Source organism: Solanum dulcamara, chromosome 1 (assembly GCF_947179165.1).
Source record: "Solanum dulcamara chromosome 1, daSolDulc1.2, whole genome shotgun sequence".
Taxonomy (NCBI): domain Eukaryota; kingdom Viridiplantae; phylum Streptophyta; class Magnoliopsida; order Solanales; family Solanaceae; genus Solanum; species Solanum dulcamara.
Window position 1 is genome coordinate 85,090,893 of NC_077237.1, and position 25,200 is coordinate 85,116,092.

At 32.9% G+C, this 25,200-nt stretch overlaps 5 protein-coding genes across 5 annotated transcripts; 3 read left to right on the forward strand and 2 right to left on the reverse strand.

Moving 5' to 3' along the window:
* Positions 1-2,837: 2,837 nt before the first annotated feature.
* On the forward strand, positions 2,838-7,249 carry LOC129881504 (alcohol dehydrogenase-like 7). The gene is made up of 10 exons (XM_055955700.1): positions 2,838-3,102; positions 3,813-3,949; positions 4,055-4,101; positions 4,755-5,080; positions 5,573-5,655; positions 5,741-5,816; positions 5,968-6,032; positions 6,445-6,540; positions 6,702-6,866; positions 6,991-7,249. Exons 1-10 carry the CDS (start codon positions 3,045-3,047, stop codon positions 7,105-7,107), a joined length of 1,170 nt encoding a protein of 389 aa, XP_055811675.1. The 5' UTR covers positions 2,838-3,044; the 3' UTR covers positions 7,108-7,249.
* Positions 7,250-8,144: 895 nt separating this feature from the next.
* On the forward strand, positions 8,145-11,521 carry LOC129881516 (uncharacterized). The gene is made up of 2 exons (XM_055955708.1): positions 8,145-8,529; positions 11,115-11,521. The coding sequence occupies exons 1-2, from the start codon at positions 8,417-8,419 to the stop codon at positions 11,320-11,322; spliced, it is 321 nt and encodes a 106-aa protein (XP_055811683.1). The 5' UTR covers positions 8,145-8,416; the 3' UTR covers positions 11,323-11,521.
* Positions 11,522-12,100: 579 nt separating this feature from the next.
* Positions 12,101-16,636, reverse strand: LOC129881527 (probable CoA ligase CCL5). Its single transcript, XM_055955714.1, has 5 exons — positions 15,283-16,636; positions 12,879-13,024; positions 12,733-12,800; positions 12,540-12,642; positions 12,101-12,408 (listed from the first exon to the last, which is right to left on the reverse strand). Exons 1-5 carry the CDS (start codon positions 16,523-16,525, stop codon positions 12,295-12,297), a joined length of 1,674 nt encoding a protein of 557 aa, XP_055811689.1. The 5' UTR covers positions 16,526-16,636; the 3' UTR covers positions 12,101-12,294.
* A 2,689-nt stretch (positions 16,637-19,325) lies between these two features.
* On the reverse strand, positions 19,326-20,220 carry LOC129890249 (uncharacterized). Its single transcript, XM_055965830.1, has one exon. The coding sequence runs from the start codon at positions 20,162-20,164 to the stop codon at positions 19,451-19,453; it is 714 nt and encodes a 237-aa protein (XP_055821805.1). The 5' UTR covers positions 20,165-20,220; the 3' UTR covers positions 19,326-19,450.
* A 2,748-nt stretch (positions 20,221-22,968) lies between these two features.
* Positions 22,969-23,927, forward strand: LOC129890259 (3'-5' exonuclease-like). The gene has a single exon (XM_055965841.1). The coding sequence runs from the start codon at positions 23,117-23,119 to the stop codon at positions 23,771-23,773; it is 657 nt and encodes a 218-aa protein (XP_055821816.1). The 5' UTR covers positions 22,969-23,116; the 3' UTR covers positions 23,774-23,927.
* Positions 23,928-25,200: the final 1,273 nt, after the last annotated feature.

Sequence of the window (25,200 nt, forward strand, 5' to 3'; positions counted from 1 at the left end):
CTATTGAGTCTTAAATGATGATTTAAATGCATATGGTTACTCACTACTCTACTCGTGCATGCCTTAATGTATCTTTTACCGAGTCCCGGACCGGATATGTATTCGTGCACAGTTTCACTGCATAATTCACCGAGTCCCTCACTAGAGGGACGAGTACGGTATATATGTATATGATGATATGACATGATGATGGCACCGAGCCCATGATGGGCTGAATATGATATGTATGTATACAACAGATTCACTGAGTCCCTAAAGGGCCGAATATAATATATGATATAAGTATGCATGACTTTATTTCATAAGATACAGGTACAGTGACTTCTTGAGTATCATACTTGTCTCGTGAAACCTCTATTTTAGCTATGATGTTTCTTATTGTATTTTATGCTTATATACTCAGTACATATGTCGTACTGACCCCCTTTCTTTGGGGGGCTGCGTTTCATGCCCACAGGTACAGATACTCATTTTGGAGAGCCGCTAGCTTAGGACTCTACTCAACGGGTTTGAAGTGCTCCATTGTCTTGGAGCTTGAACTTTTGGTACTAATCCTTATAATGTATATATTTGTGTATTTAGGGGTACGGCGGGGCCCTATCCCGTCATATGCTATTGTTAATCCTCTTAGAGGTTTGTAGACACATAAGTGGGTTGTATATAGATATTTTCCGGTGTACTAGTATGGCTTATATTTTTGGACGTTTATATTCGGAGTGGAAGCCTTGTCGGCTTACGTATTATGTTATCTTATTTTTGACAATTAAGACTCCCCAAGAGATAGGTGATTGTGGTATATATATAAGTGACAATTTGAGATGATGTGCTGCCCGTATAAATCTTATGTCATGTTTAATTGTCGATTAACTATAGATAATAGGTGTGTATACAAGTGCCCAATTCGGACACTAGTCACGACCCACGGGGTTAGGTCGTGACATCATACATGAGCATACATAAGGTAAATAAAATAATAAGGCTAAAACATAGATGCGGAAGTAAAGTCTCAACACGAATATCTCAATAAAAGAGAATAAACCTCAACTCCAAATGGAAACACAACATAGATTCCACGAACATCTAACATGCCTCTACTAGTGTAGATGGGGGCATAAGACAAGTTTCTAGCTCACCCAAAATATGTAAGTAAATGTCATAGGAATATAAAGAGGTATAAACTATCACGTCCTCGAAATATGAGGACTCACAAATAATGAAAATAGTAATCAGCTCTAGCCACGAATAGGATGTGCATGATGCTCGTCGAATCCTACATTGTGATACAATGTAGGCAAAAGTATGTGTTAGTACATGAAATTCACTAAGTACGTGAGAAGCATGCATGAACAATGATAGGACAAATAATATGAGCATGAGATGCATGACGAATATCGTAAAATCATGAGTAAAACATGAAAATATTTGAATATCATAATCATATGGTCAATGCATCATAAATATCATCATGAGAACTTATACCATTTCATATACCTTTGTTTGAGATAGAACCTTTAACCGACATATAAGACTATGCGAGTTATAATATGGAATCCGATATAACTCTCACATCGAGAAGAAAGAGGCTAATTTTCTTAGGTAGACTCCGTGAGAACCTTTTTTAACATTGAACTATTTATGGATCCACTAGATATGCCATATTGGAAAACCTACGCAAACAACGTAGTTTGGGAATGGATGTTTCTACTAGGACTCCCTTGGATAACTCTTTGAGCTTTCGGAACGTACCCCACCTCAAAGTCTTTTCGATACTTAGTCATTATCCTAATAAAATTCATAAATTATAGTCATTAACATCATTAGAAAAGACTATAATAAATACCAATTCTCATCATAAAATAATCATAAGAGTAGTTCATTAACATAATTGATTCATACAAGAAAACCTTTCGTCTTTATGAATCTGTGAGTCAGTGGGAGAATCATTCACCATCTTGAACATGAGTGTGTAAGGAAAACCCATCACAACCTTTATACTTTGCTTGAAACATCATTCACTACTTTTCATGAGTCATTCATAAGTCCTTGATAACATTCATAAATCATTCATAGAAATCCTTTAGAATCATGATCAAAATTCTTAAATTCATTCTTGAAAATAGTATAATGCATGGGTCCATGAAAATCAACTTGAAATTATGTAATTGAACTTGAATCATGAATAGGTTAATCAATGATAATGAAGTATTTACCATAATTGAATTGAGCCAATGCAATATCATAAGAATTAGGGTTTAGAAGAAAAAATTTATAAAGAGAATTGAAGAAAAAATTTTGGACTCCATGTACGGAAGGATCCATGAATGAATTCTAGCATACCTTAGACAATTAGAGCCCTAAATGCACTTGAATTAGAGACTTGAACTTGAAATTCCTTTGAAACTTGTTCGAGGATGACGAAGACCTTTAGGAGAAAACTTTAGAGAGAAGACTTGTGTTTTTGGTGTCAATGAGTGAATGAGGGATTTAGGAGGGTTTGGGGTAGTTAATAAAATAGGGTTAATGCCCCAAAATCATCCAAATACATTAATGAACTAATATGAAAAAGACCAAAATAATGCTTAAAATAACTGAACGGATCACCTGGACGGGAGGTCACCACAGACTGTCAAAATCACCATAGTTCGTAATTATGGTCGTGAGGTTAGGACTGGGCTTGAAGAATTGACCTCCACGAGCCCATGGGTCGTGGACCCTATCGTGAAGGGACCGTTCCTCTGGGTCCATCTATCTCCTTTATACGGACCTCACTACGGATCATGTAACCTTCAACAACCTATCAAAGGTCGCAGAATTTAATAACTTTGTGCGGTCTGGGGGGTAAGTCCAGGGGCAAGTGGTATTTTTTCAACTATTTTCTTATCCAACACATTAGTTAAATTCTACTTGTATCTTAAATTTTGTATAAAATGACAGATAAAAATAATGACACCATAAAAATTGACCCACCCTGAAAAATAGAAAATACAAACACACAACACGCCCTCCAAGAGTCTCCTTTTTTTTTTATTTTATAGCTTTTAACAATGGCTGCCACACCAGCTGAGTTGAGCAAAACTGTTGGAAAGTCAATTCATTGCAGAGGTACTCTTCAGAAACTCCCTTCACCCCGCACCCCCCTTCCCCACCACAAGTTTTGTCCACGTCTTTTCAAAATCAAATCTTTAAAGAATCTTTCATTATAATTTTAGTTGGTTGTTAGCTATGGAAACAATCTTGTTTCTTTATGTGGATCTGGGATTGCCTACGTTTTGCAAGGAAAGGTTGATTCTTTGAGGAGTCTTGAAATGGGGTAGGAGCAGTGGTGGAGCTGGGATATTTTCATTTGAAAGATAAAGAAGTTGAGGGAGTCAATATATAATGTATATACAATTAAAATAATGACCTTATATATATAATGTAATTTTATAATGAAGTGGTTACTAATGAACCCCTTGTGCCTCTAACTCGGCCACTGGCTCTAATGTGAAGTGTAATGAGAGGTAATTGTTGTTGAGTCCCACATTGGCGCTTCTAGGGATGTGAGGTTTCTTTATATGGTCTTGGCCTCCCTCTCGAGTTAGCTCTTGGGTTGAGTTAGGTCCATTTAAAAGCTAAGGAACATGACTAAATTTGAGTAATCTAAGTTGGCTGTGTCAGCCTATGGAAAAGTTCTTTGTTCTTTATATGGATTTGGGATTGATTATGCTTTGCAAGGTTGAATCTTTTGAGGAATCTTGGAAAGGGTTAGGAGTAATTTTGTCATTTCTGTTTTATTTTATGAAAAAATCAGTTAATTGTGAGTGACATTGCAGCTGCAGTGGCAAGAAAAGCAGGAGAACCTCTGGTGATTGAGGAAGTGATTGTGGCTCCTCCTAAAGCCTGTGAAGTTCGTGTAAAGATCATTTGTACTTCTCTCTGTCACAGTGATGTTACCTTCTGGAAGTTGAAAGTATGTAGTTTTATGCTAATTAAAGTTGCAAAAATTTATCTTTTTACTGTAGAAAGTGTTTGTTTAACTACTTTTTGAATCATCTGAATCTTGGTTTTCCTTTAGGACTTTCCTGGATGCTTTCCAAGAATATTGGGCCACGAAGCTTTCGGGTACTTTTAGTAAATTCCCCAGTCAAATTCGTTCATTATCTGTTGTAAGGGTTTTTATAGAATACTTGATTGGTAGTAAATGTTACTCCCTTTGTTTCAATTAATGTATCTTACTTTCCGTCTGCTAAAAAAAAGGATGTCTCTTTCTATTCGATAAATTTTCATTCCTATATTCTGCATAGCACGTCTAAGACCACAGGATTCAAAGCGCATTTAAGTGTCTTTGTTTCTGAAACTCTGTGCTTAGTCAAACTAAGACACTAAAATTAAAAACGGAGGGTCAGCTCAACAATTGTTCTATTGTTAAAAGTCACTGGAGACCCCTTTTCGCCTGTCTGTAATTTCAACACAGATTCCACGATAGTACTTGAGATTATTTAGCTCGTGTTTGGAATAATCGGGCTTAGTATGTAACTCTTTAAGAATTTCATGTAGAGCTAACTGCTTATCATACAGCCACTAGGCTATGTCTTTTAAGTCAAACATGCTTTAAAGAGACAACTGTGCATTGATGATGGTGTGGTTATTCTTAAGCTTGCGTTCTTGTGAGATTAAGATATTGCTCTCTGAAAGTGCATTTTCCTTTGGTACATTTAATGTAATATGTAAAGGAGTTCCATTTGTTATCCTTTATCACGTGTTATTGACTGAAGGGTTGTGGAGAGTGTTGGCGAAGAAGTCCAGGATTTAAAAGAAGGAGATTCAGTTGTCCCGATATTTTTGCCCGACTGTACAGAATGTATAGATTGCACATCCAAGAAGAGCAACAATTGTTCAAAATTCCCTTTTAAGGTATCTCCCTGGATGCTTAGAGATGGTACAAGTAGATTCACTACCGTTGATGGAGAAACTTTATACCATTTCCTGTCTGTATCAAGTTTCGCCGAGTACACTGTTGTAGACATTGCTAATGTAACGAAGATCGATCCTTGGGTCCCGCCTAACAGGGCATGCCTCTTTAGTTGTGGCGTATCAACAGGTTAGTTTCTGACCCCATCTTAATTCCCTTTTCCAGCACAATCATTTCTTGGAGTTCCAGATTATTTCAGTTTCAACTGCTTAATAGGTGCTTAAATCATAATTTGAAATAATTTTCTGTAATCTTTTTCATCTAAAAAGTGATTGATTACAGTTCTACTCTACTTTAGTTAGTGCATAGGGTAAAAACAGTTTGTGTAAGACCATCATCCAAAAAAAGATCCCGTAACAGACTCATTGATGTAAAATTGTGCAGAAAAATATTGGAGTTCACATTAATTTTTGAAGTGGCATTTTGTTTCATTAAGGTTGGAGTAGCCATTCAAATTAGATCATTGTAAGAAGATCTACGATAACCGAATGTTTAGCTTTAGCTGATCGGTGAATCAAGGTTTCTTACGCTGCTAAATGTGTAAGGACGAATACAAATTTATCTAACTCTTTTTAAGATTTTGAATAAGTTCAAGTCTGATATTATGTAAGATGAGCTCAGGAGTAGGTGCTGCCCTGAAAACTGCAAATGTTGAGCCAGGATCAACTGTTGTAATATTTGGTTTGGGCGGAATTGGATTAGCAGTATGTTTCTCTTCTGCTTCTTCTTGCTTATATTGGTAGTCAAGTTGGTGTTGGTGGGTTTATATGCTTACGGTAGGTCTTATAGGTCGCAGAGGGAGCAAGGATATGTGGTGCTTCAAGAATTATTGGTGTAGATATACACGTTGACAAGTTTGAAATAGGTGAACTTTCTTCATTTTTCCCAATTCGTTTCGTTTTCTGTTTATTTGCAACTAGAAACTTGAGCTATTAATCTGAGGAAAAGATTGAATAATTATATTCTTCCGCGTCTCTCTTGTTCTCGATCCTCTTTTCTTTTCTCATTTGACTCAGGGAAGCAATTTGGTGTGACTGATTTTGTCAATTCCAATAGCTATGGGGATAAACCTATTAGCCAGGTAGGTTTTTTATTGCTCAGCTTGATATTTGATGCTCCAAACATTGTTACTACTTAATAAATCCTACCACTGATTTACTTTCTTCATCATTCCTTTTTTATGGTTGGATAAAAGAAGATAATCGTTATCGTTTGATTAAAATGAGTGCATTTGATAAGTCACTAAGCTATCACCGGTCGTTCTTGATGACAACATGATATTTCAAGTAAAAATTGTGCCAATTTTTAATTGTTCAAGTAGCACAAATCATTTCTATATTTTACTCAATTCATGGCATGGATCCTTATATTCCATGCCCAAGTTTTTCACATGTCTCTCATTTCTTGTGCTGGTAATAGATGAGATGACAAATGTACATAATAGATCCTCTCATGGCGATGATCACATTTCCTTTTTTCCGTTTTTTGAGCAGGTGATAAATGAGATGACTAACGGAGGTGCTGACTACTGTTTTGAGTGTGTTGGTCTGGGAACACTCGTGCAGGAAGCGTATGCCTGCTCTCGAAAGGTTTCCCCACATAGCTTTTCCATTCATAACCGTTAACTTAAGATAGAAAACAAGTTCCTTAGAACTACCCTTCATATATAGTTTGTTGTCGTTCCTACTTTGGCTATTTTTCTGTTATAGTTCCTACCTTTTTTCTCCCATAACTTTGGCTGTTATATCAGGGTTGGGGAAAGACAATTGTTGTAGGAGTTGATAAACCGGGAGCAGAGCTGACATTTAAATCTTTCGACATTCTTCATTTGGGAAAAACTATCATGGGATCACTGTTTGGGGGTCTCAAACCCAAATCCGACATTCCTCTTCTTGTCAAACGTTACCTTGACAAGGTAATATTAAGCAATTTGGTCTGATTCTTGTGTGTGTCATTTATTATTGCAACTTGATAGGATCATTTGCATCTTCCATAGTACCTTTTGCTAATACTAGTCCCTATCTTTTGAGTGGCTTTAGGAATTGCAACTGGACAAGTTTGTAACGCACGAAGTGAGTTTTCAAGACATCAACAAGGCTTTTGATTTACTCGTTCAAGGAAAGAGTCTACGATGTGTTATTTGGATGGATAAGTGATCGATCCCTGTCATACGAATCTCGCAATCCATGTGAATTGTGACGTTAATTCGATCTGTTACTAGGAATAATAAACCAGATCAAGAATACTTCAGAGTTCTGTTATTACTCTTTTGCATATTTTTGTTGCATTTTTCTGTTATCTGCTTGCATTTGAAGCATAATCAGAAGTTAAAGGAGTGAACTAAAGAAACATATTTGGCAACACCAACAATCTCTAAAGTTTAACAAAAAATTGACAGTTTTAATCAGATTCACATGAAAGTGATCAACTCCTCTCTATTCTTATTGTTGATCTGTGTAAACATTTCATTTAAAAGTTTAAACTAGCACCCAAAAACGATTAAAATTTGTAAAGTTCAGTAGTTGTTGCAACAAATTCGAATCAACTTTTGAAATTATTGAAACAATTTAACAAATTATTATAGTTGTGTCAATAGATGTCAGTTGTTAGAACAACTTATTTATCCACAGGTTGTTAACAAGGTTGTGACTATTGTAATATTCAAGAAGATTAAGGCCCCCATGTTCTCATAGCGAAAGTCTGAGCTTGCACATGTTTTCATGCTTCACACAAATCCAGACTAGTAGCCATATCAAATCATATTGATTTAGACAGTTCGATCAAAAACAATAAAAAAGGACTCGAAATGCTTGAATGGATGGCTTCCAAGGTCAGCACTCAATTCTGCAAAATTCAGATCGATGAGTATATGTTTAATTTACTTAATACGCTCACAAGCATTTGCATTGCATTCATTCATAGTGATTGCTTAACTATAACTAAGAAAGAATAAGAATAAGAATAATTGCTTAACCAAGGTAGTCATCACAAAACTTTTTTTTTTTTGGTACGTCGCATTTGAGCAAGGAGTGTCCCACACGAGCAGCGGAGAAAAAAAAGACAATGTTCTATTTCATTTAGAAAATAGGGACATATTATATACAATAGAAGAAAAATTAATTTTTTTTATTTACATCTGCTATATGAAAATAAAAACAAAATAATAAAAAGATTTACTTGAAATATTAGAAAAAGAGTCAAAATATGGTACAGAGAAATCGGAAAAATAACCCAAACGAACATTGCTCTCTTCTCTTTTTTTTTTTTTTTCTGTTAGTAATAATTCAAAATCCCTTCCGATCGCCGGCCGCCGCCGGCACATTCGGCTCCTCGGAATCTCCGCTCTATCGATGCGCGCATAGGAAAGCTGTAGGTTTACACACAGAATCAACATTTGAATCGATTGAAAGCTTTAGAGAGAGAGAGAGAAGCGAGGGGTGAGAAATCAGAAGGTGGAACGGAACGATGATTACGAGATCGAAACTAGCAGAGCAGCTGAGAGAGTATCAGATTAGATCGAAGCACGATTGGGCGTCCGTCTCTTTCTTCTCCTCAACCTCTAACTTAATATCCACAAGGTATCATTCATTTCCGATTAGATTTTTGCTTTTTTAACCTTTTGAATTAATTTCTCGCATGATTTTCCTTTATCCTGTGACTTTTTCCTCTCCTTGAAGCATATGCATATTAAATGAGATTGTTGTTGAGTAGATACTTGTGAGAATTGGATTTGATTTGGTAAAATCCAGCATTTGGAGGTTAATTTTTGTGATTAAACTCGGGATAATTATGTAGAGATACTTTGATTATCGTATTATTTTGTTGTAGTTAGTGTTCTTTTTTCAGATTGCTCTGTCTTGCTTGTTTAGTATTTTGCTTTTGTTTCTTGGGCGGAGGGTTATCGGAAACAACCTCTCTACCTCCCAAGGTAGGAGTAAGATCGTATACATTAATCTCCCCAGATCCCACTTCTGGGATTACACTAGGTGTGTTATTCTTCTTGTTGTTTTCATCGAGCGGATGGTCTATCGAAAACAACTTCTCTATATTCAGGGTAGGGGTGAGGTCTGGATACACGTACCTTCCCCAGACCGCACTTTGTGGGATTACAATGGGTATGTTTTTTTTTTGGTTAGTTGATGACGTTGGCTTGTCAGAGTTCTTTGGATGGTTAAAGATGGGTCTTTTGAATTGAGGAATATTGTGAAGCTATTAGATATACTCCAAGTATTTGTTTACCAGAAAAGTTTTCTGATGTGGCTTGATTGACTGACAATCCAGTTTCACAACTCAAGTCTAAGTAGATTAGGCGATTTTATGTAATGTATGTGTTATATGAAAAACTACGACTTCAAGAAGAATTTGAAGTTTTCACATTTCAGGGAATGAAGGAATTCTGAGAGAATGGCTCTGAAAGAAGAAGAATAACAGAAGATGAACTAGTTTTGTATTTGACAAGGGTAAACTGATTACAATGGGTTCTTTATACACAAAGAAGGTCACTGAACTGCTCTTAATTGCAGTTGGCCATTTCCTACCCTTCTTTGAATCTTTTGAATCATGTTCATCGGGTTCCTCTTTCTCCATGGAGTCGCTTGAGTTTGTCCTTGTTTCAATATTAACACGCAGAAGCATTTGAGACTGAATGTGTTGTTCATTTGATGCTCAGTCCTGAATGAACATTTATCATTCTCCTTGTTGTAGTTTGTCAAGTCCTCCAACAGCTCCTTGGAACTAACAAGCTTCCGTTCCTTCACTTTTCTCCTAAATTTAAAATGTTGAAAACCCTCTCACATAAATCCCTCACTATTATAGAGATCATCTCACTCAGCAGCCGATATTTATTCGACAACTCCTGAGTATCCATAATACTTTAAGGAGTGACCGCTATACAGCTTTTGAACTTCTCCTATTTCCCTCTTTCTAATTATATTTTCATCTATAATGCTCAACCTAGGTGGATATCTCACTCAGCAGTCTAGGTTTGCCCACTTTTGTTAGTATAGTCTTCCACCCACAAACCTTTTGACATGATCCCCACCTTAATTTATAGAATTTCTGCAAACTCAGGATAAGATAGATCACCTGTGGTGAAATATAGTATATAACAGCATCAAAAGCCTTACATCTGTTATTACATGCTTTCTTTTGCTCCTTATTTCATCCTCATAAGTTCTTTTAGATTTGCTAGACTATTTTGGCTACTAAAGCTGCAATAGGGAATAAGGAAAATAATTACATTCAATCGTTATTGAATCTGTATGGAATGTAAGCTGGAACACTTTTATACAATGTACATTTCATTGGTGCTTTCTAGTATGAGGATGTTTTTCTAATATGAAATAAGGATAGGTAATGTATGTATTATCCGGCTGAACTTGGCCCTATTTCTAAACAATGCATCTTCCACCTTGCTAGTCTCTTCTCAAAACCTTTCCACTGGATGCATTGAGAAGTAGACCAAGGTATAAGGGACTTTCTCCACTTTGAATGATAGAATATTTACTGACAAATATTACGTACTACATGGTAGGTGTCCATCCCACTCTTGTTGAGTCTAATCATTATATGCTAGACAATCATAGCTAAGTTCTTTTAAAATGCCATTTTTGTCATGGATTATTAAAAGCGGATCCTACCATTTTGAGGCTTCTTTACTTTTTTCTATTTTTATATTGTTGATAACTTATCTCTTTTTACTTTTACCAAAGAATTATCTACTATTAACTAATCTTCAGAAAGAAAATTTTGGTATGTTCAACACATTTTCGGACATAGGTTGATGTGCAATTTCTTCCTTTTTATTTGGAAGTGTTGAGAGTCAGAGATGAGTTATAGGTAATAACAAGAAATTAGCAAATTAAAATCTCAGAGGCTGAGATGATTTATTAGTCATTTATTTTGAGAGATTTATTCAAAACATTGAATATACTTGGTATATCTGGAGGCAGAAAATACTGGGATCGAGTGAAAAAGTTAAGGCCAGATCTTTAATAATGGACTGGATGAAGATTTCAGTGAATGGATCTCTTCAATAACATCGTTTTGCAAATTCTTGCTGTGAAGGATTTCGTTGTCTATGCATCATTGCCACTTCCAGCTGTAACTTAGAATAGGCTTTCCTCTGTGCCTTCTCTTATTTCTTTTCTCTTTGTTGATGCAGGGTGGATGTCGTCATCTTTGTGATATGGGAACTGGTTATTTTAGCTTTCCTGGTTTTCTCTGCCGTATCACTGTACTTCAGGCATCTAAAACTTGCATTTATTTTAGTATGTGTGACCTTGCTATTGCTATTGTGCATGAAAATAGCAAAGAAAGTAAGATCAGCGCGGAAAAAGAAGCGAAGGATGCTTCTCCCATTATCCATGTAGAGAGGTGTAGGATGCAAGAATTCCTTTACAACGGGGGACAAACTCTTTTCCCTGTAAATTAAGAGAAATATCTTACTGCTATTTTGGTGATCCTTTGGTGCTTTTTTTGTTTCTTTAATACGTAACGGAATTAGAGGCAAGCTGATCAAATCTTTTGGGATATAATTTAACAATAGAGCTATTTCGCCCGCTCCCATTACTACAGATGTTCCTGCTGGTGATGTTTGGTCTTGTTGGTTTGATCCTTCATCATATTATGAAATTTCATACACCTTGTTTTTGTCTCGTGGGTTTTCATAACCCTGCTGGGGCAATAGTGGGATATGCAGTTGCAATGGATGTGCGAGTGTTGATATATATCATGAGCGATATGGAAATAGATCGACTAATCTCTTTCTTTTTGCTTGTGTGCAATCTATTTTGCTCACCAATTATCTGCATTAGATGCTTACAGGACGCACTAGTTGTTCCTAAATGAATAAAATGATTAGCAAGCAAATACTTTCTACCTTCTTCACCAGCAAAGTCAAGATGGCTACTGAAACTGTTATTAACCTTCAGCTATGCATGAGGTGGGAAAGGCTAGACTACAAGGTTCTATTGTACGTAGCCTTTCCACAACTCATTTTGACCTGCCTTATTCAACTCGGCCCACTCATTTGTTTACTTTTGCATAAAATTAGGGGTGTCAAATGGGTGGAGGTCGAGTTGAATTAGACGGGTCAAAATGAGTTGAGTTAATAAATGCGAATATCCATTCCCTCATACTCCTTTAGAATCATACCAACAGAAGTCCATACATTCATTGAGGGGACAGAAGTCTACAAATTATTTATAATCAACAAGAATAAGTTTCAGTATACACTCTCATTATTTAGCACAGTAACAACACTGACTAAAAACTCGAAACTCTACATTCATGGATGCTGAAAAAGTTACACTTACTACAAGGCAGAATCCTAATTTTTTTTCTTAGAGTTTTGATGTTGCTAGCTTTATTAGATCCTTCCTAAGTATTTTTCCAGAAGGATTCTTGGGTATGGAAGCCACAAATGCAACTCTCCGAATTCTCTTGTATGGAGCCACCTACACAAACAAACGCGATAAACTTGGCCATCACTACAGATTTTAATACTAGAAATCGGAAAACAGTTTCAAGTCTGAGTTCATATCATATAAATTGGCCTAGTAAATGTGACTGTCATTCAAAATTTTACCTGTTTCGCGATAAAATCCATGACTGCACTCTCTGATATAGTATTTGCAGATTTTCGTACTACATATGCCATAGGAAACTGTCCAACCTCCTTATCCGGAAACCTTAAACACAAGGAGAATTATGAAACAATCATCAGAGATTCATATCTTCATTAAGCCACTGAAACAGTCAAGATTATAAGTAATACTCACGGTATAACAGCAGCATCAGAAATTTCTGGATGAGTGAGCAACAAAGCCTCTAATTCTGCTGGAGGAACCTACAAGATCATATGACAAGTTTTCAGAGGAAAAACCAACTATATATTGGAAGAATGAGAAAGTTTGTTAACTTTTACCTGATAACCCTTATATTTGATCAGCTCCTTTAATCTATCAACCACAAAAATGAAACCATCTTCATCTATATAGCATAGATCTCCAGTTCTTAACCATCCATCAGAGTCTAGAGTGGAAGCAGTTGCTTCTTCATTACTGAAATACCCTTTTTTTTGCAGCAACAAGAGTGCAAGTTAACGAATACTCAACAAAATCGTAAATGAAGATTATAACAATAGGTTAAGGATTGTGGTCTCACAAACTTGTGAGTTATCAATGAACTAAGGAAAGGGGTGACAATTTGGCAAATGTGATAAATAAACAGATCATCGTGGAGGTAACAAGGATGTTATTCATGGCTCTTAGGAGAAAATCTAGCCACAAGGATATTCATATTATCATTCCATTTGTGTGCTTGTTATTTTTCATGAGTTCTTCCTTTATGTTCTAAGCTTATTTTAACCTGACTATTCTTCAAGCCGTGGATAATATAGATATCTATATTTATCTGTGTTTAATATGAGTTGGTCGGATATTTTATTTGTTTTTGTTTAACCCGTTTTCGACTCACCCATATCCGATCTGACCCACCCGTTTGCCACTCCTAATCTCAAGCAAACAATAGAAGTATCTCCATTTAGGAAAGGAAACATGTAGGAACGATGAGATTGTAATTTTAAAAACTTATAAGGAGCTCTAAGTTATTATATTATAATCAGACTGAATCAATATAACAAATTAGTATTTTCAGTTTGCTAAAATGCAAAACATGCAATATGAATATTTTTTTTTGTTTTTTCAGTTGTGATTTCTAAAATCTCTAATACATAGGCAAAATATCAAACTTGGAAAAGGCAGTCAGGTGTACAAAACATCTCGCTTAACAGGACTAGGGAAGGGCCGCACCCCTAGGAATATGATGTAGACAGTCTAATCTAATGCAAGCATTAGTGGCTGCTTCCTCAGCTTGAACGCGTGATTTATAGATCACATGGGAACAACTTTACTGTTGCTCCAACGCTCCCCTTCAGTCAAAATATCAAACTAATTTCCAAATACTAAATATGATAAACAATTTCTAACATGTGAAAGTAAAACCTTTAGTCGTTTGGTGTAAGAGATAAACATAGATAATCCTGGGATAAAAAAATAGTCCAAGGATAAAATTTTAGTGTCTTGTTTGGTTGACAAGTTTGGGACAACTTATTCCACCATTTATACCATAGTGACAGAATAAGTTATCCCATATACATATTATTCCAGGATAACCAATCCCAAAATAATTAATTCTGAGATAACTTGTTCTCAGCCAAATGACCCCTTAAGGTGATATTGAACTGACTTTTAATTTGATCCTATGTTGTGCAAGTAATGTTTCAGTTTGTGAAATTTGGGGTTTGAAAAGTTACAGTGCATGCAAACGTTATTTCTATTACGTGAAGATAGAGAGATGTTTTCGAAGGACCTACTTTATATATGAAAAAAAAATGGAGAAAGTGCTAAATATTTCTTCAGTCCCCATCCAGTTTATGGGACCATCAAAGCACTATGAGTAAACAGTGGGCAGACAAAACATAATGCAAAGTTTTATATTAATAATTACACTTTCATAATGTATGGACTACAACAAAAGCTCACCAGCCAGAGAAGATATTTTCAAAGCAGTGAGTGCAGATGCATTTTTATCAAATTATATGATTTGTAGATTGAAAATATTCTTTATGAAAGAAAAATACCCCAACAGTTTTCATTTTTATATGATAGTGCTTTGATTGACCAAGAAAGAAAAAGTTTTGAAACTTATAATCATAATCATAAATATTGCATAATTTTTTAATTTAGCTTACATATACCATGATGATTTATATAGCTATAAAAACATGCTTCAAATTTAAATAATTTTTGAGACATATTAAAAAGAAAAGAGTATCTCAACTTTCGAATAGATTTAGAACTATGATGTATCACGTTCAAAATCTAAAGCAAAAAATATTAGTAAATATTTTCTTTTAATCTATCCAATTTTTGGTGAAATTAACAACTGCCACATAAAATTATTTTTATTTTATATAAGCAAATTAGCACAAACATCACCGTTATAAAAAAAAAAAAAAATTGACCATATCCTTCCGTTCTAACTTAATTCCATATTGTTCCAAACTAGTGATTCCATTAAAATATTATCAAAGGTCACTTGGTACCATAGCTCAATTATTGCTGCAACAAAACATAAGTCCAAAAAAGAACCATTTATAAGAATAGGCATTACTTCAATTTGACTCATATTTATGTTTTTTAATTTTAAATATATACAGACATTTTTATATCACATAAAACAAATATTTATTTATTTAATTATATATATGTTAGATAAATAATTTATATGACACGTGTTTATGTATTATGTTGCATAGAAAATCATACCTTTCATAATGGTAGGCCCTCTTAGCCAAAGTTCACCGGTCTTATTCACCGGAAAAGCTTTCCCACTTTCCGGATCAACAATTTTCGCCTCCATGCTCGGCGACAACATCCCCGCCGTCCCATATCTCCGGCTCTCCTCTAAAGAATCTGTCGACGCCCCAATGGCCGTCGACTCCGTCAACCCATACCCTTGCAAAATCTTCACAGATGGATATTTCTCCACAAACCCTTCAATCACTTCCTTACTCAACGGCGCACCGCCAGAAAGAACAGTCTCCAAACTGCTCAAATCGTATTTCTTTCTGATTAAATCAGCGTTATTCACAAGCGCTACGAGAATTGGAGGTACTAATGGTAAAGTAGTTGCTTTGTATTTGTGAATCGATGATAGCATTTCATCCATTTCAAATTTTGATAATACAACAACTGTAGATCCAGATGCTAATAACCCAGCTGCAAAAGCTGCTAATCCGTATATATGGAACATGGGTACTGTACAAATGAAGGTTTGTTCACCTTCGTCTAGTTTAAACCGACCCACTATTGTTTGAACCATGGCGATTAAGTTTCTGTGAGACGAAATAACTCCTTTGCTTGCTCCAGTAGTGCCGGATGAGTAAAGCAGAGTAGCTGTGTCGTTTTGTGTTACTCGTTCTTTCAATCTGCTTTCACTGGGTTTTTTCTGAATCATTTTTTGTAAATCCCCTACGATTTTGAGCTTGAAATTGAGATTGGAATTAGAATCACTCATTCCGTCGATGAGAATCACCGGGAGATTAGATCCGGTGAGTTTCGGGAGAAGTTGAGGGATTGTAAAAGCGAGAACAGGGTTTGAATCCTTGATCTGTTTAGCGATTTCGTTGTTAGTATTGAGTGGATTTGTTGTGGTGATTATAGCTCCGAGTGACATAACGGCGAGGCAAATAATGGGGAAGAAGATGGAATTTGGAGAAAGGAGAAGAACAACGTCGCCTTTATGAATACTCATGTCGACGGAGAGAGATGTAGCTAAGGATTCAACGGCGTTCCATACATCGGAGAAAGTGAGATTCCGACCAGTTGTGGCATCGATGAATGCGATTTTCCCACTATGTGCTCGTGAAGAAATGAAAGTTGTTACGTCGAGGGATTCGTTCGCCGGTAAAGGAATTGGTTTCCGTTTGCTGTAGAAAGTTGAGTTCGCCGGGGAGTAGCCGGATTTTGGATCGACGGTTGAACTTGAACCATTGGTATGCTGTGCCATTATGGCTGCAAAAAGTGCGGGATTAAACGTAGTAGTTAGGAATATGCTTTTAAAACTGAAAATAGGAATTATTATAATAGATTTAGGATCTGAGAAATTATAATATATAGTTTTACTAGTGAAAGAATATTTGTAGATCTCCAAAGTTGACTGTGACTTTATTGATTTTTTTATTATACATGCAGATGATTATGTGTTTATTTGTCATTGGATGGAATAAATTGCGGATCAGCTCCCAAATGCCCCTATGTTTGAACTAGGTTCGATTTGGTCCCTTACTCCCTACTCAAGAAAAATAGTCCAAAGGAGTCTCGATATAGAAGTAACGGAGGTACAAAAAACAAAAATACAATAAATAATATAGAACGAAACAGAAAATACAATAAATCAATACATTAATTGAGGTATAAGAAACACCAAAAAGTGATCAATACCACGACTACTAATATAAACGAATAACAAGACAACACATTGCTATCTACGTTCTTCTATCATCATAATATGTATATTCCATACCCTTTTATTTAAGGACTCACATCTTCAATAAATTAAAACTACATCACATCGCGTCTATTATTATTGACTATTGTTATCTCTTGAACCGCAAAAAGAAAGAAAGAAAAAAGAACTCTTCATTTTTGGTAGGCAATTGATACAGATGTCATTCTTTTTTATTGGTTTATAAACCGTCTTTTTTCATTTTTTTCTGCATAGGTTCATCACATCGTTTTTTTATTATGTCAAATAAACTTAAAATATTATTTACCAAGTAAACATTTGTACAGCTCAAAAGAAATATATATAGGGATAACTCAAATTGAAAGAGTATTAGGTATATAATTGGTACAATTAAATCATTGGGGACCAAATAGCCCACTTTTGCTTACTTAGACCAGTAGACCAATTTCAACACAACCAAAACGTGGATAATGAGACTAAGAATCATTGGAAAACGAGAGAAAAAATAATAAAAACATGGTCAATTTTACGGCATTAATGAAATTTAGCTGATTATAGTAGGTTGTTATTCCTATTTTTATATTTGTCAAATTTTAACTTGACATATCTATTAAAAAAATAATGATTGATATAGTGAGTTTATCATTTTACTTTTATTAATTGATAAAGTTTTAAATATATTTACGTACTCACTAGATTTTTCACTATGTATGTTGTTGTTGTTGTTGTTGTTATTCACTACATTTTTCAAAGATATTAACTCAATGTTAATAAACTGAGGGTATAATAGAAAGAAAAAAATTGTTCTTTCTTGATTTGTCAAAATTGACAAGTAAAAAAAAAATCAAATTGGAAAATATTTAACAAATAAATCGAAACAGAGAGAGTATTATCATTTTATTGGTTTTGTTATGAAAAGTTATGTGGTTAGGTGTGACCACATGATGGTTGGATGGTTATTATTCAAAATCAAATCAATTTAATTGATTTTAAAATTATAAAAAATAAATTAAACTAAATATAAGACATATTTATCGGTTTGATTGTTATCGATTTTTATTCAATTATTTATCATACACGAAAATAAAATTAAAAGACAAGAAAAGAAATCGAATTCTCAACACAAATACTCAAGTATTATATAATCACTGATAGATAAATTACAATGGCAACACTTAAACTATTGAATTACAATGACGATACTAAAATACAACAAGTAACTAAGGATAGAGATAAGAAGCTTAGATTCTAAAAGAAGAGGAGATGAACAAATACTTTCTTCATAATACGCATAATTCATTCTTTCAAACCCACTCTCCATTTTAATCCGATGTCAATTGATTTTTTATTTTTTTTGGTATGGCAACAATTTTTTTCTCTCAAGGAAACTTCCTCCCAAATGAAGAAAAAAAATAAAATACTTAATTATAAATACATTGATTGATTAGTTGTTAAGATGTTGTTTGAAAATTAGGTTAATTAGAAGGGGAAAAATGTCAATTTTTGTCGCCATGCAGACATAATGTTAATTTATTATTAATTATTTATATCAAGAAGTTTTATATCGAAGGTAAAACGCTTCCTAATATAAACGTTATCAGTATTCCACCACAATTTTTAATAATTAGATTTTCTCTCTGTTTGTTAGTGAAAGTGGAGGATGAGTAGTTGTCTTTTCCCTTTTTGGCTTAATACATATATCGATACCGCCTCAAGTTTGCACCAAATTTTATTTAAATGTACAATTGAATTATGATTTATTTTAATTTAGTATCTGAATATTTTATAAAATAATTTTATTAAACACTTTGGTTCAACTGTTGAACTTTGTTTTTGCTCGTAATTTTAAATTTGTATTACATAGATAAGTTAACTATTCAAACTATATCATAATATTTAATTATAAACATCATCGGCCTTAATTGAAATATGCCTTAGATTTTACTGCTTATCTAGGCTAATTCATATAATTAAATGAGATGACATATTTAAAATGATAAACTTATTTAGATAGTATTTGAGAAAAGAATATATCTCTTACACAATTTAGCGATAAAAGGTTACATAACCATACCATACATTTTTGTAGTTAAAAAAAATAAAAAAATACCATACATTTAGCTCACAATTTTTGCTTTTTTTTTTGTAAGAAACATACAGGAAAAAGAAATTATTGGCTTGAGATAAATTAAAAGGGGATCGCCCTTGATTTTTCGTCGAGCAATAATTAATAAAAGAATATAATGATAAATAATTAGCACAACATAGAAATTATTAATCTGAGATATAAATATCAAACTAAAATTTATTAATTCCACAAATCTACCATCAGTGCTTCACTGAGCTAGTTGTGCAGTGATCTTAATTAATTAACTAAAAAAATATTAGATCATTCATTAAAGTCCTTCAAATAATTAATAGGTAGTCAATTATTAGCTCCTACAATATTATTTCTTCTTTAATTTGCTAGTAAGTAAGTAAATTTAATAGTGAAACTCTTGTTCGAATCAATCTTCGAATAATACATTGAAGTTCACCTTCAAGATCTTCGATGGCTAATTCCACAGCTTCCAATCTTTTATTAGCACACTGCAATGTCATCGCATCACATTTTTCCCATGAACTTAAACTGTTTACCCTCAACAATAACTTTGAACCGAAATATCCTTTACTCGTTTTCCGAGTTGAATTAGGACTTGGCATTGACATAAGTGCCATCAAAGATTCCAATATTGACATTGTTGCCACTCTAACTTCTCTTAATACATTAACAACCACCATAAGATTATTTTTATTATTATCTATTGATGATAACGATGAATCGATGCACTTGGTGTTATTTTTCATTCCTTTTAAGGAATGCAAGCGCTTTAACATCTCTTTCTTCAACTTCTTCCTATGACAATGAAAAGGCGCGAACTTGTTTTCTGTTGTCGTGTTTTCTGCAACGCTGATTCTTCTGAACGTAGACTTAAGATCATGGACATGATCCTTAACAAGCAAAAGGACATCTTTGGTGGTACCACAAACGTCCAACATCCTTAACGATATTTCTGAAACCTCGTGTGTCCATTTCTCCTGTCCTTGATGTGCGATTTCTCGTTTGATCACCGGGGAGTGAAGCATGTCGTTGGCAGAATCATGCAAGTCTCTTAGAGCATCAAAATTTGGGAGTGTCATTGAGTTTTTCTTGAAGAAAATTAAGGAATAATTATGATTGTTGAAAATATTGTTGAGATGGGATTAATACAATTTGTTACATCTAAATGTTGCAATGTATTTATAGTTAAAATAGAGAAAAAATAGATTATTATTAATTTGAGATCTGAGATCTCTTAGGAAAAAGGACAGGAAGGATCCTTTTTTTGTACGGATTTGTTGTCCTCTAATTGGCACAGCTAAGGTACCAAAATTTGTCCCCTTAGGAAACTTCATGAGCAATGGGAAATAGAGAAAAAAAATGAGTAATTAATACATTGATTGATTAGTTGATATAGTAGTACTTGACTAGCTAGCTAGTTGTTAATTAAGATATTGTTGTTTGTGGATTAGTGTTTAGTTTGTAGGATTTAATTTATTTATATTATACTATATACTATATAGACAATTATTTAGTAGTATTAGTTACTATACGCCGCACGTAGTATCTTATTCTTCTAATTTTTCATTATCACTTGGTATTTCATTTCTTCTATTTATCGTGTTATTTTGTTACCAATCTTTCTATCATCTTTGATTATTTTTATTTTGAGTCGAAGATTTATCATAAACAACTTCTCAGATCAACCCCACAAAGATATGGATGACTAGCTAGATCTGCATACTAGTGACGGAGTCATAATTTTTAATAAGGGGGTTCAAAATCTGAAAAAGTAGACACACGAACTAACCGAAAATGATTCGACATCTACAATTTATACATAAAAAATGTTTTAACCATATATAAATAGTATAATTTTTTACCGCAAGGAGTTCAGATGAATTCCTAACCATCATGTGGCTCCGCCCCTGCTACATACATTCTACGTATCCTAGCTCCTCGAGGAATATTTTAGTTGAGGAAGCTAAATAATATATTTTCATATTATTAATGAATAAAATTAAAGTATAGCTTATAATAGTTGGTAGCATGCAAATACATGCATGTAGAGGAAAAGATGCCATAGCCGATATTAAATCTGTGGCCATGCAGACAAAATGTTTGCTAATTGAGGAGCAATAAGACGTTAATCAACATACTTATTTAAATGCCGCTCCTTCGTTCGTTTTTATTTGTTCATTTTTTAAAAAATAAATACTTTTTTGCTCATAATCTATTAAAAAATATAATTACTTTTTTATATTTTATTTTTAATATTAATATTTTGTTTATATTTTAAAATATTTTTTGAGCTAAAGCGACAATTAAAAGAAATCTCCCAAGATTTATTATTCATGATTAACTTTTTTTTCCCTTCAAAAATTCAATGTTTACTTAAAAATAGTAGCGGAGTCAAAATTTTAAATAAAGGGGTTTAAAATTTAAATAAATAGATACACAAACTAGCTGAAGAAGATTCGACATATATCTATTTTATATATATAAAACATTATTTTAATCATATATAAATGATATAATTTTCTACCACAAGGAGTTCAAATAAACCTCCTAACCACAAAATGGCTCCGCCACTGCTTAAAAAGATAGATGAATAAGGGTAACAAATGTCATTAAAGTATCAGAAATTGAGCATATTTATTTTTTGTTAGTAGTTTGACGCAATTATGCCTTTATCGTTAATAAAACATAATCAAGGTATTATTTGGACCTGCACATATAGTATATAAAGGTCTTAGCCGATAAATTTTGAAAAAAAATACTTTTTGAAGAACAATTAGTATTTGATATAGCTTTTTCAAAGTGACTCTAAATGCATTTTTCTCAAAAAGTATTTTTAGGGGGAAACTATTTTTTTAGCTTTTTAAAAATAACTTTTGATAATCCCTAAAAGTACTTATTTTCTCTTATAGGTTTGACCTAACACCTTTCTTTTCTAAAATAAATATTTTTGGAGAAAAAAAAACACTTTTCAACCTCTCAAAAACATGATCAAACAAGTTATCAGTAAGCTTAGACTTACAGATTATCTAATTTAAAAATATAAAAATTGAAAGAAAGTATGGAATTAATTAGAGCTCAAACTCAAAGTTACTTTTACACAAAGCCCATCAGATTACAAAACCCAAAATCTTAAAATTTAAACACAAAAATGATGTTAAAAGAAATTATAAACTAAATAAATAAGCAAATTCTAAACTTTTTTCATCCTAAAAAAGAATTAACCTCTCTTTTCTCATTCTATTCATAGCTTTACCCAAACTCAATTTGATAATATTTTTTTTATATTAATTTATTTTAAAATTCTAATTATTTCTTAATGTTTGATTAATTAACATTGCATATTAATTATAGATGAAAATGTTAAAATAAACTTCGTCACAAGAAGATCCAAATGTACAAATTTGTATTTATACATTTGAAATTTTTTTATAACTATATTTGTATATTTCGCTTGTCAATATACAAACAGAGTAAGCATAACTTATACAAATCAAATGTATTAATAAATCGTATACAAATAACTAGGATAAACATAAAAAAATTCTGAATTTATACAATTAAAAATTAAATTATACAAATTAAATAGCAAAATTAATTAAATTGTAGCTGCATTTAGTAATTAATAAAAATTATAGCTTAAGTACGTAATAACCATTAAATGTTTGTCATTAAGCGAAATTTTTCCCTAACTTTTACTATGTCCTCATCAAGATTGAAAATAGATGGTCAAACTTTATTTCTTCAAACTTAATTGGTTTGTTTCGCAAAACAAGCATTTCTAAAGTATTGTGGTAAAAGTATGAGTTTAACAAACTTTAGGGATTAAAAATGTTCTTGGTTTTTATAAAAGATCAAACTAGACTTTTCTTAATTTTAGCTAAAAACTTGTATAAAGTATCAAAATTAGTATTTAATCCCCATTGTTAACAAATACTATCGCATCAAGTCCACCCAATTTCTCCAATAACACTACTCTTCAGTCAAAACCCTCACCGGCGGCGATTTCTCTCAGTTGCTCCGGTGAAATCGCCATGAATCTCCGTATTGTACAAAACGAACAGCAAGACAATCGCTATGACCTCTTCGATGTTCACTTCCACACCGACGTAATCAAAACAATGGTAACTTGCGATCCCGATATGGTCACTGAATGGATCTCCGAAATCGAATCCTCTCACTCCGGAAATCGCCGTCTCATCGCCGGACTTGACGTGGAATGGCGTCCTAATTTCAACCGCAACCAGCAAAATCCAGTCGCCGTTCTCCAGATCTGCGTTGATCGGCGTTGCCTCATCATTCAACTCCTCTACTGCCGATCAATCCCGGAATCTCTGGTGAATTTCCTCGGGAATCGGGAGTATGATTTCGTTGGAGTTGGAATTGATAGCGATGTGGAGAAATTGTTGGAGGATTATGAGCTGAGTGTGGGGAATGTGGTGGATTTAAGAAAAATTGCAGCTGATGCTTATGGTATGAGGAATTTGAGGAATGCTGGGTTGAAGGAACTGTGTAATGTTGTTCTTGGTAAAGAGATTTTTAAGCCTAGATCTGTTACTATGGGTAGATGGGACAGTGAATGGTTGAGTTTGAATCAAATTCAGTATGCTTGTCTTGATGCTTTTGTTTCTTCTGAGATTGCAAGGCATTTGAATGTTGGTTCTTCTTCTTCTTCTTCTTCTGGGTCCTGAAACTTTTTTTCCTGGGTTCTTCTTTTGATGAAGATTACTTGGGTTCAAAGAATTTAGTTGTTCGGATAATAAATATTTTTACTTTCTATTTTAAGATTATGATTTCCAAATGTCTTAGTTTAATGTTGTTAAATGGATTTATAGTTATCGCTTATGGCTCTTGAATTTTTCAAGTATTTATTTACACCTTGTTCAAGATTGTTAAGTATTTTTTTTATAATATATGTATTAATGTCATACGTCATAAAACTTATTTGAAGAATAAATTACTATAAATATGAGTAAGATATTGATAAAATATGATTATTAAATAAAAAATAAAAAGAAGGTAATAATATGATCGTAACTATAAATTTAACGATAGATTTAATAAAATAAACTATAGTCAATGATGATCTCTTAAAAATTGTATATAAAATTCATTTAGACACTTGAACGAATTCATTTTTCTATTTGACAATCTAACACTAATAAATGTGAACCTGTTAAAATATTTATGTTGATATGATACAACTTACTGTTAAGCGTGTGAGTTGTTAGTAGTAATCAAAGCAATATTATATTTAAATTAGTAACATAATATAATATATTTTAGGAAAAATGATCAAAAATATTTTTAAATTATATAAAATGAATAAAAATGATCTTAATTAAGAGTTTGATTCAAAAATGCGTTAATAATTTTGTTCAAAAATATTCTTATTATTACTTAAGGCAATGACGATTTCTTAAAATTGTCCATTAAATTCACTCAAATACCTCAACGAATCTATTTTCCCATTAAACACTCCAACATTAATAAATGTGATCTATTAAAACATTTATGCTCATACGACACAAAAAAAGTGTTGTGCACTCATTGTTAAGTGTGTGAGTTATGTTGTTAGTACCAATCAAAATTAATATTATATTTAAATTAGTAATACACTACAATATATATTATTTGTCTCAAAATAAATGTCATCATACCAAAAAAGTATATCATTCGTCTCATTTTAATTGTCATGATTTTCTTTTTGAGATTCAAACTATATGAATTTTGACTTACATTTTAAAATATATTTTTTATCTTATTGATATGAAAAAAATTATAACTTATAGTGCTTTTCGTATAGTTTTTGAATATCTATTTTTTTACTTTATAATATTAAATTAAAGTAATATAATTCAACTTTAAAAATTAATAAAATTAACTTTCGAAAAGCGCAACATAACAACTAAAATGAAACAGAGGTAGGTGAGTACCTTAGAAATTTAAAATATATATATTTTTTTTAAAAAAAATTGTTTTAAAACAAGAATGACATAGTATGTTTTTTCCAGCTATATCCTTATATTTCATCTTCTTAATAATGTTTAATTTAAAAAATAATTTTATTAAATAAAAATAATTTAACAAACTAAATATTGCTAAATGAACACTTATT

Bases quoted from the DNA above. Each gene is read 5' to 3' on its own strand.
- LOC129881504 (XM_055955700.1), top strand. From the start codon at position 3,045: ATGGCTGCCACACCAGCTGAGTTGAGCAAAACTGTTGGAAAGTCAATT. The intron at 5,817-5,967 runs GTGAACTTTCTT...CATTTGACTCAG, and splicing joins CGTTGACAAGTTTGAAATAG to GGAAGCAATTTGGTGTGACT. The intron at 6,541-6,701 runs GTTTCCCCACAT...CTGTTATATCAG, and splicing joins CGTATGCCTGCTCTCGAAAG to GGTTGGGGAAAGACAATTGT.
- LOC129881516 (XM_055955708.1), top strand. From the start codon at position 8,417: ATGATTACGAGATCGAAACTAGCAGAGCAGCTGAGAGAGTATCAGATT. The intron at 8,530-11,114 runs GTATCATTCATT...TTGTTGATGCAG, and splicing joins TCTAACTTAATATCCACAAG to GGTGGATGTCGTCATCTTTG.
- LOC129881527 (XM_055955714.1), bottom strand. From the start codon at position 16,525: ATGGCACAGCATACCAATGGTTCAAGTTCAACCGTCGATCCAAAATCC. The intron at 12,801-12,878 runs GTAAAAGTTAAC...ATGATCTTGTAG, and splicing joins TCAAATATAAGGGTTATCAG to GTTCCTCCAGCAGAATTAGA. The intron at 12,409-12,539 runs GTAAAATTTTGA...TTGTTTGTGTAG, and splicing joins TGGATTTTATCGCGAAACAG to GTGGCTCCATACAAGAGAAT.
- LOC129890249 (XM_055965830.1), bottom strand. From the start codon at position 20,164: ATGACACTCCCAAATTTTGATGCTCTAAGAGACTTGCATGATTCTGCC.
- LOC129890259 (XM_055965841.1), top strand. From the start codon at position 23,117: ATGAATCTCCGTATTGTACAAAACGAACAGCAAGACAATCGCTATGAC.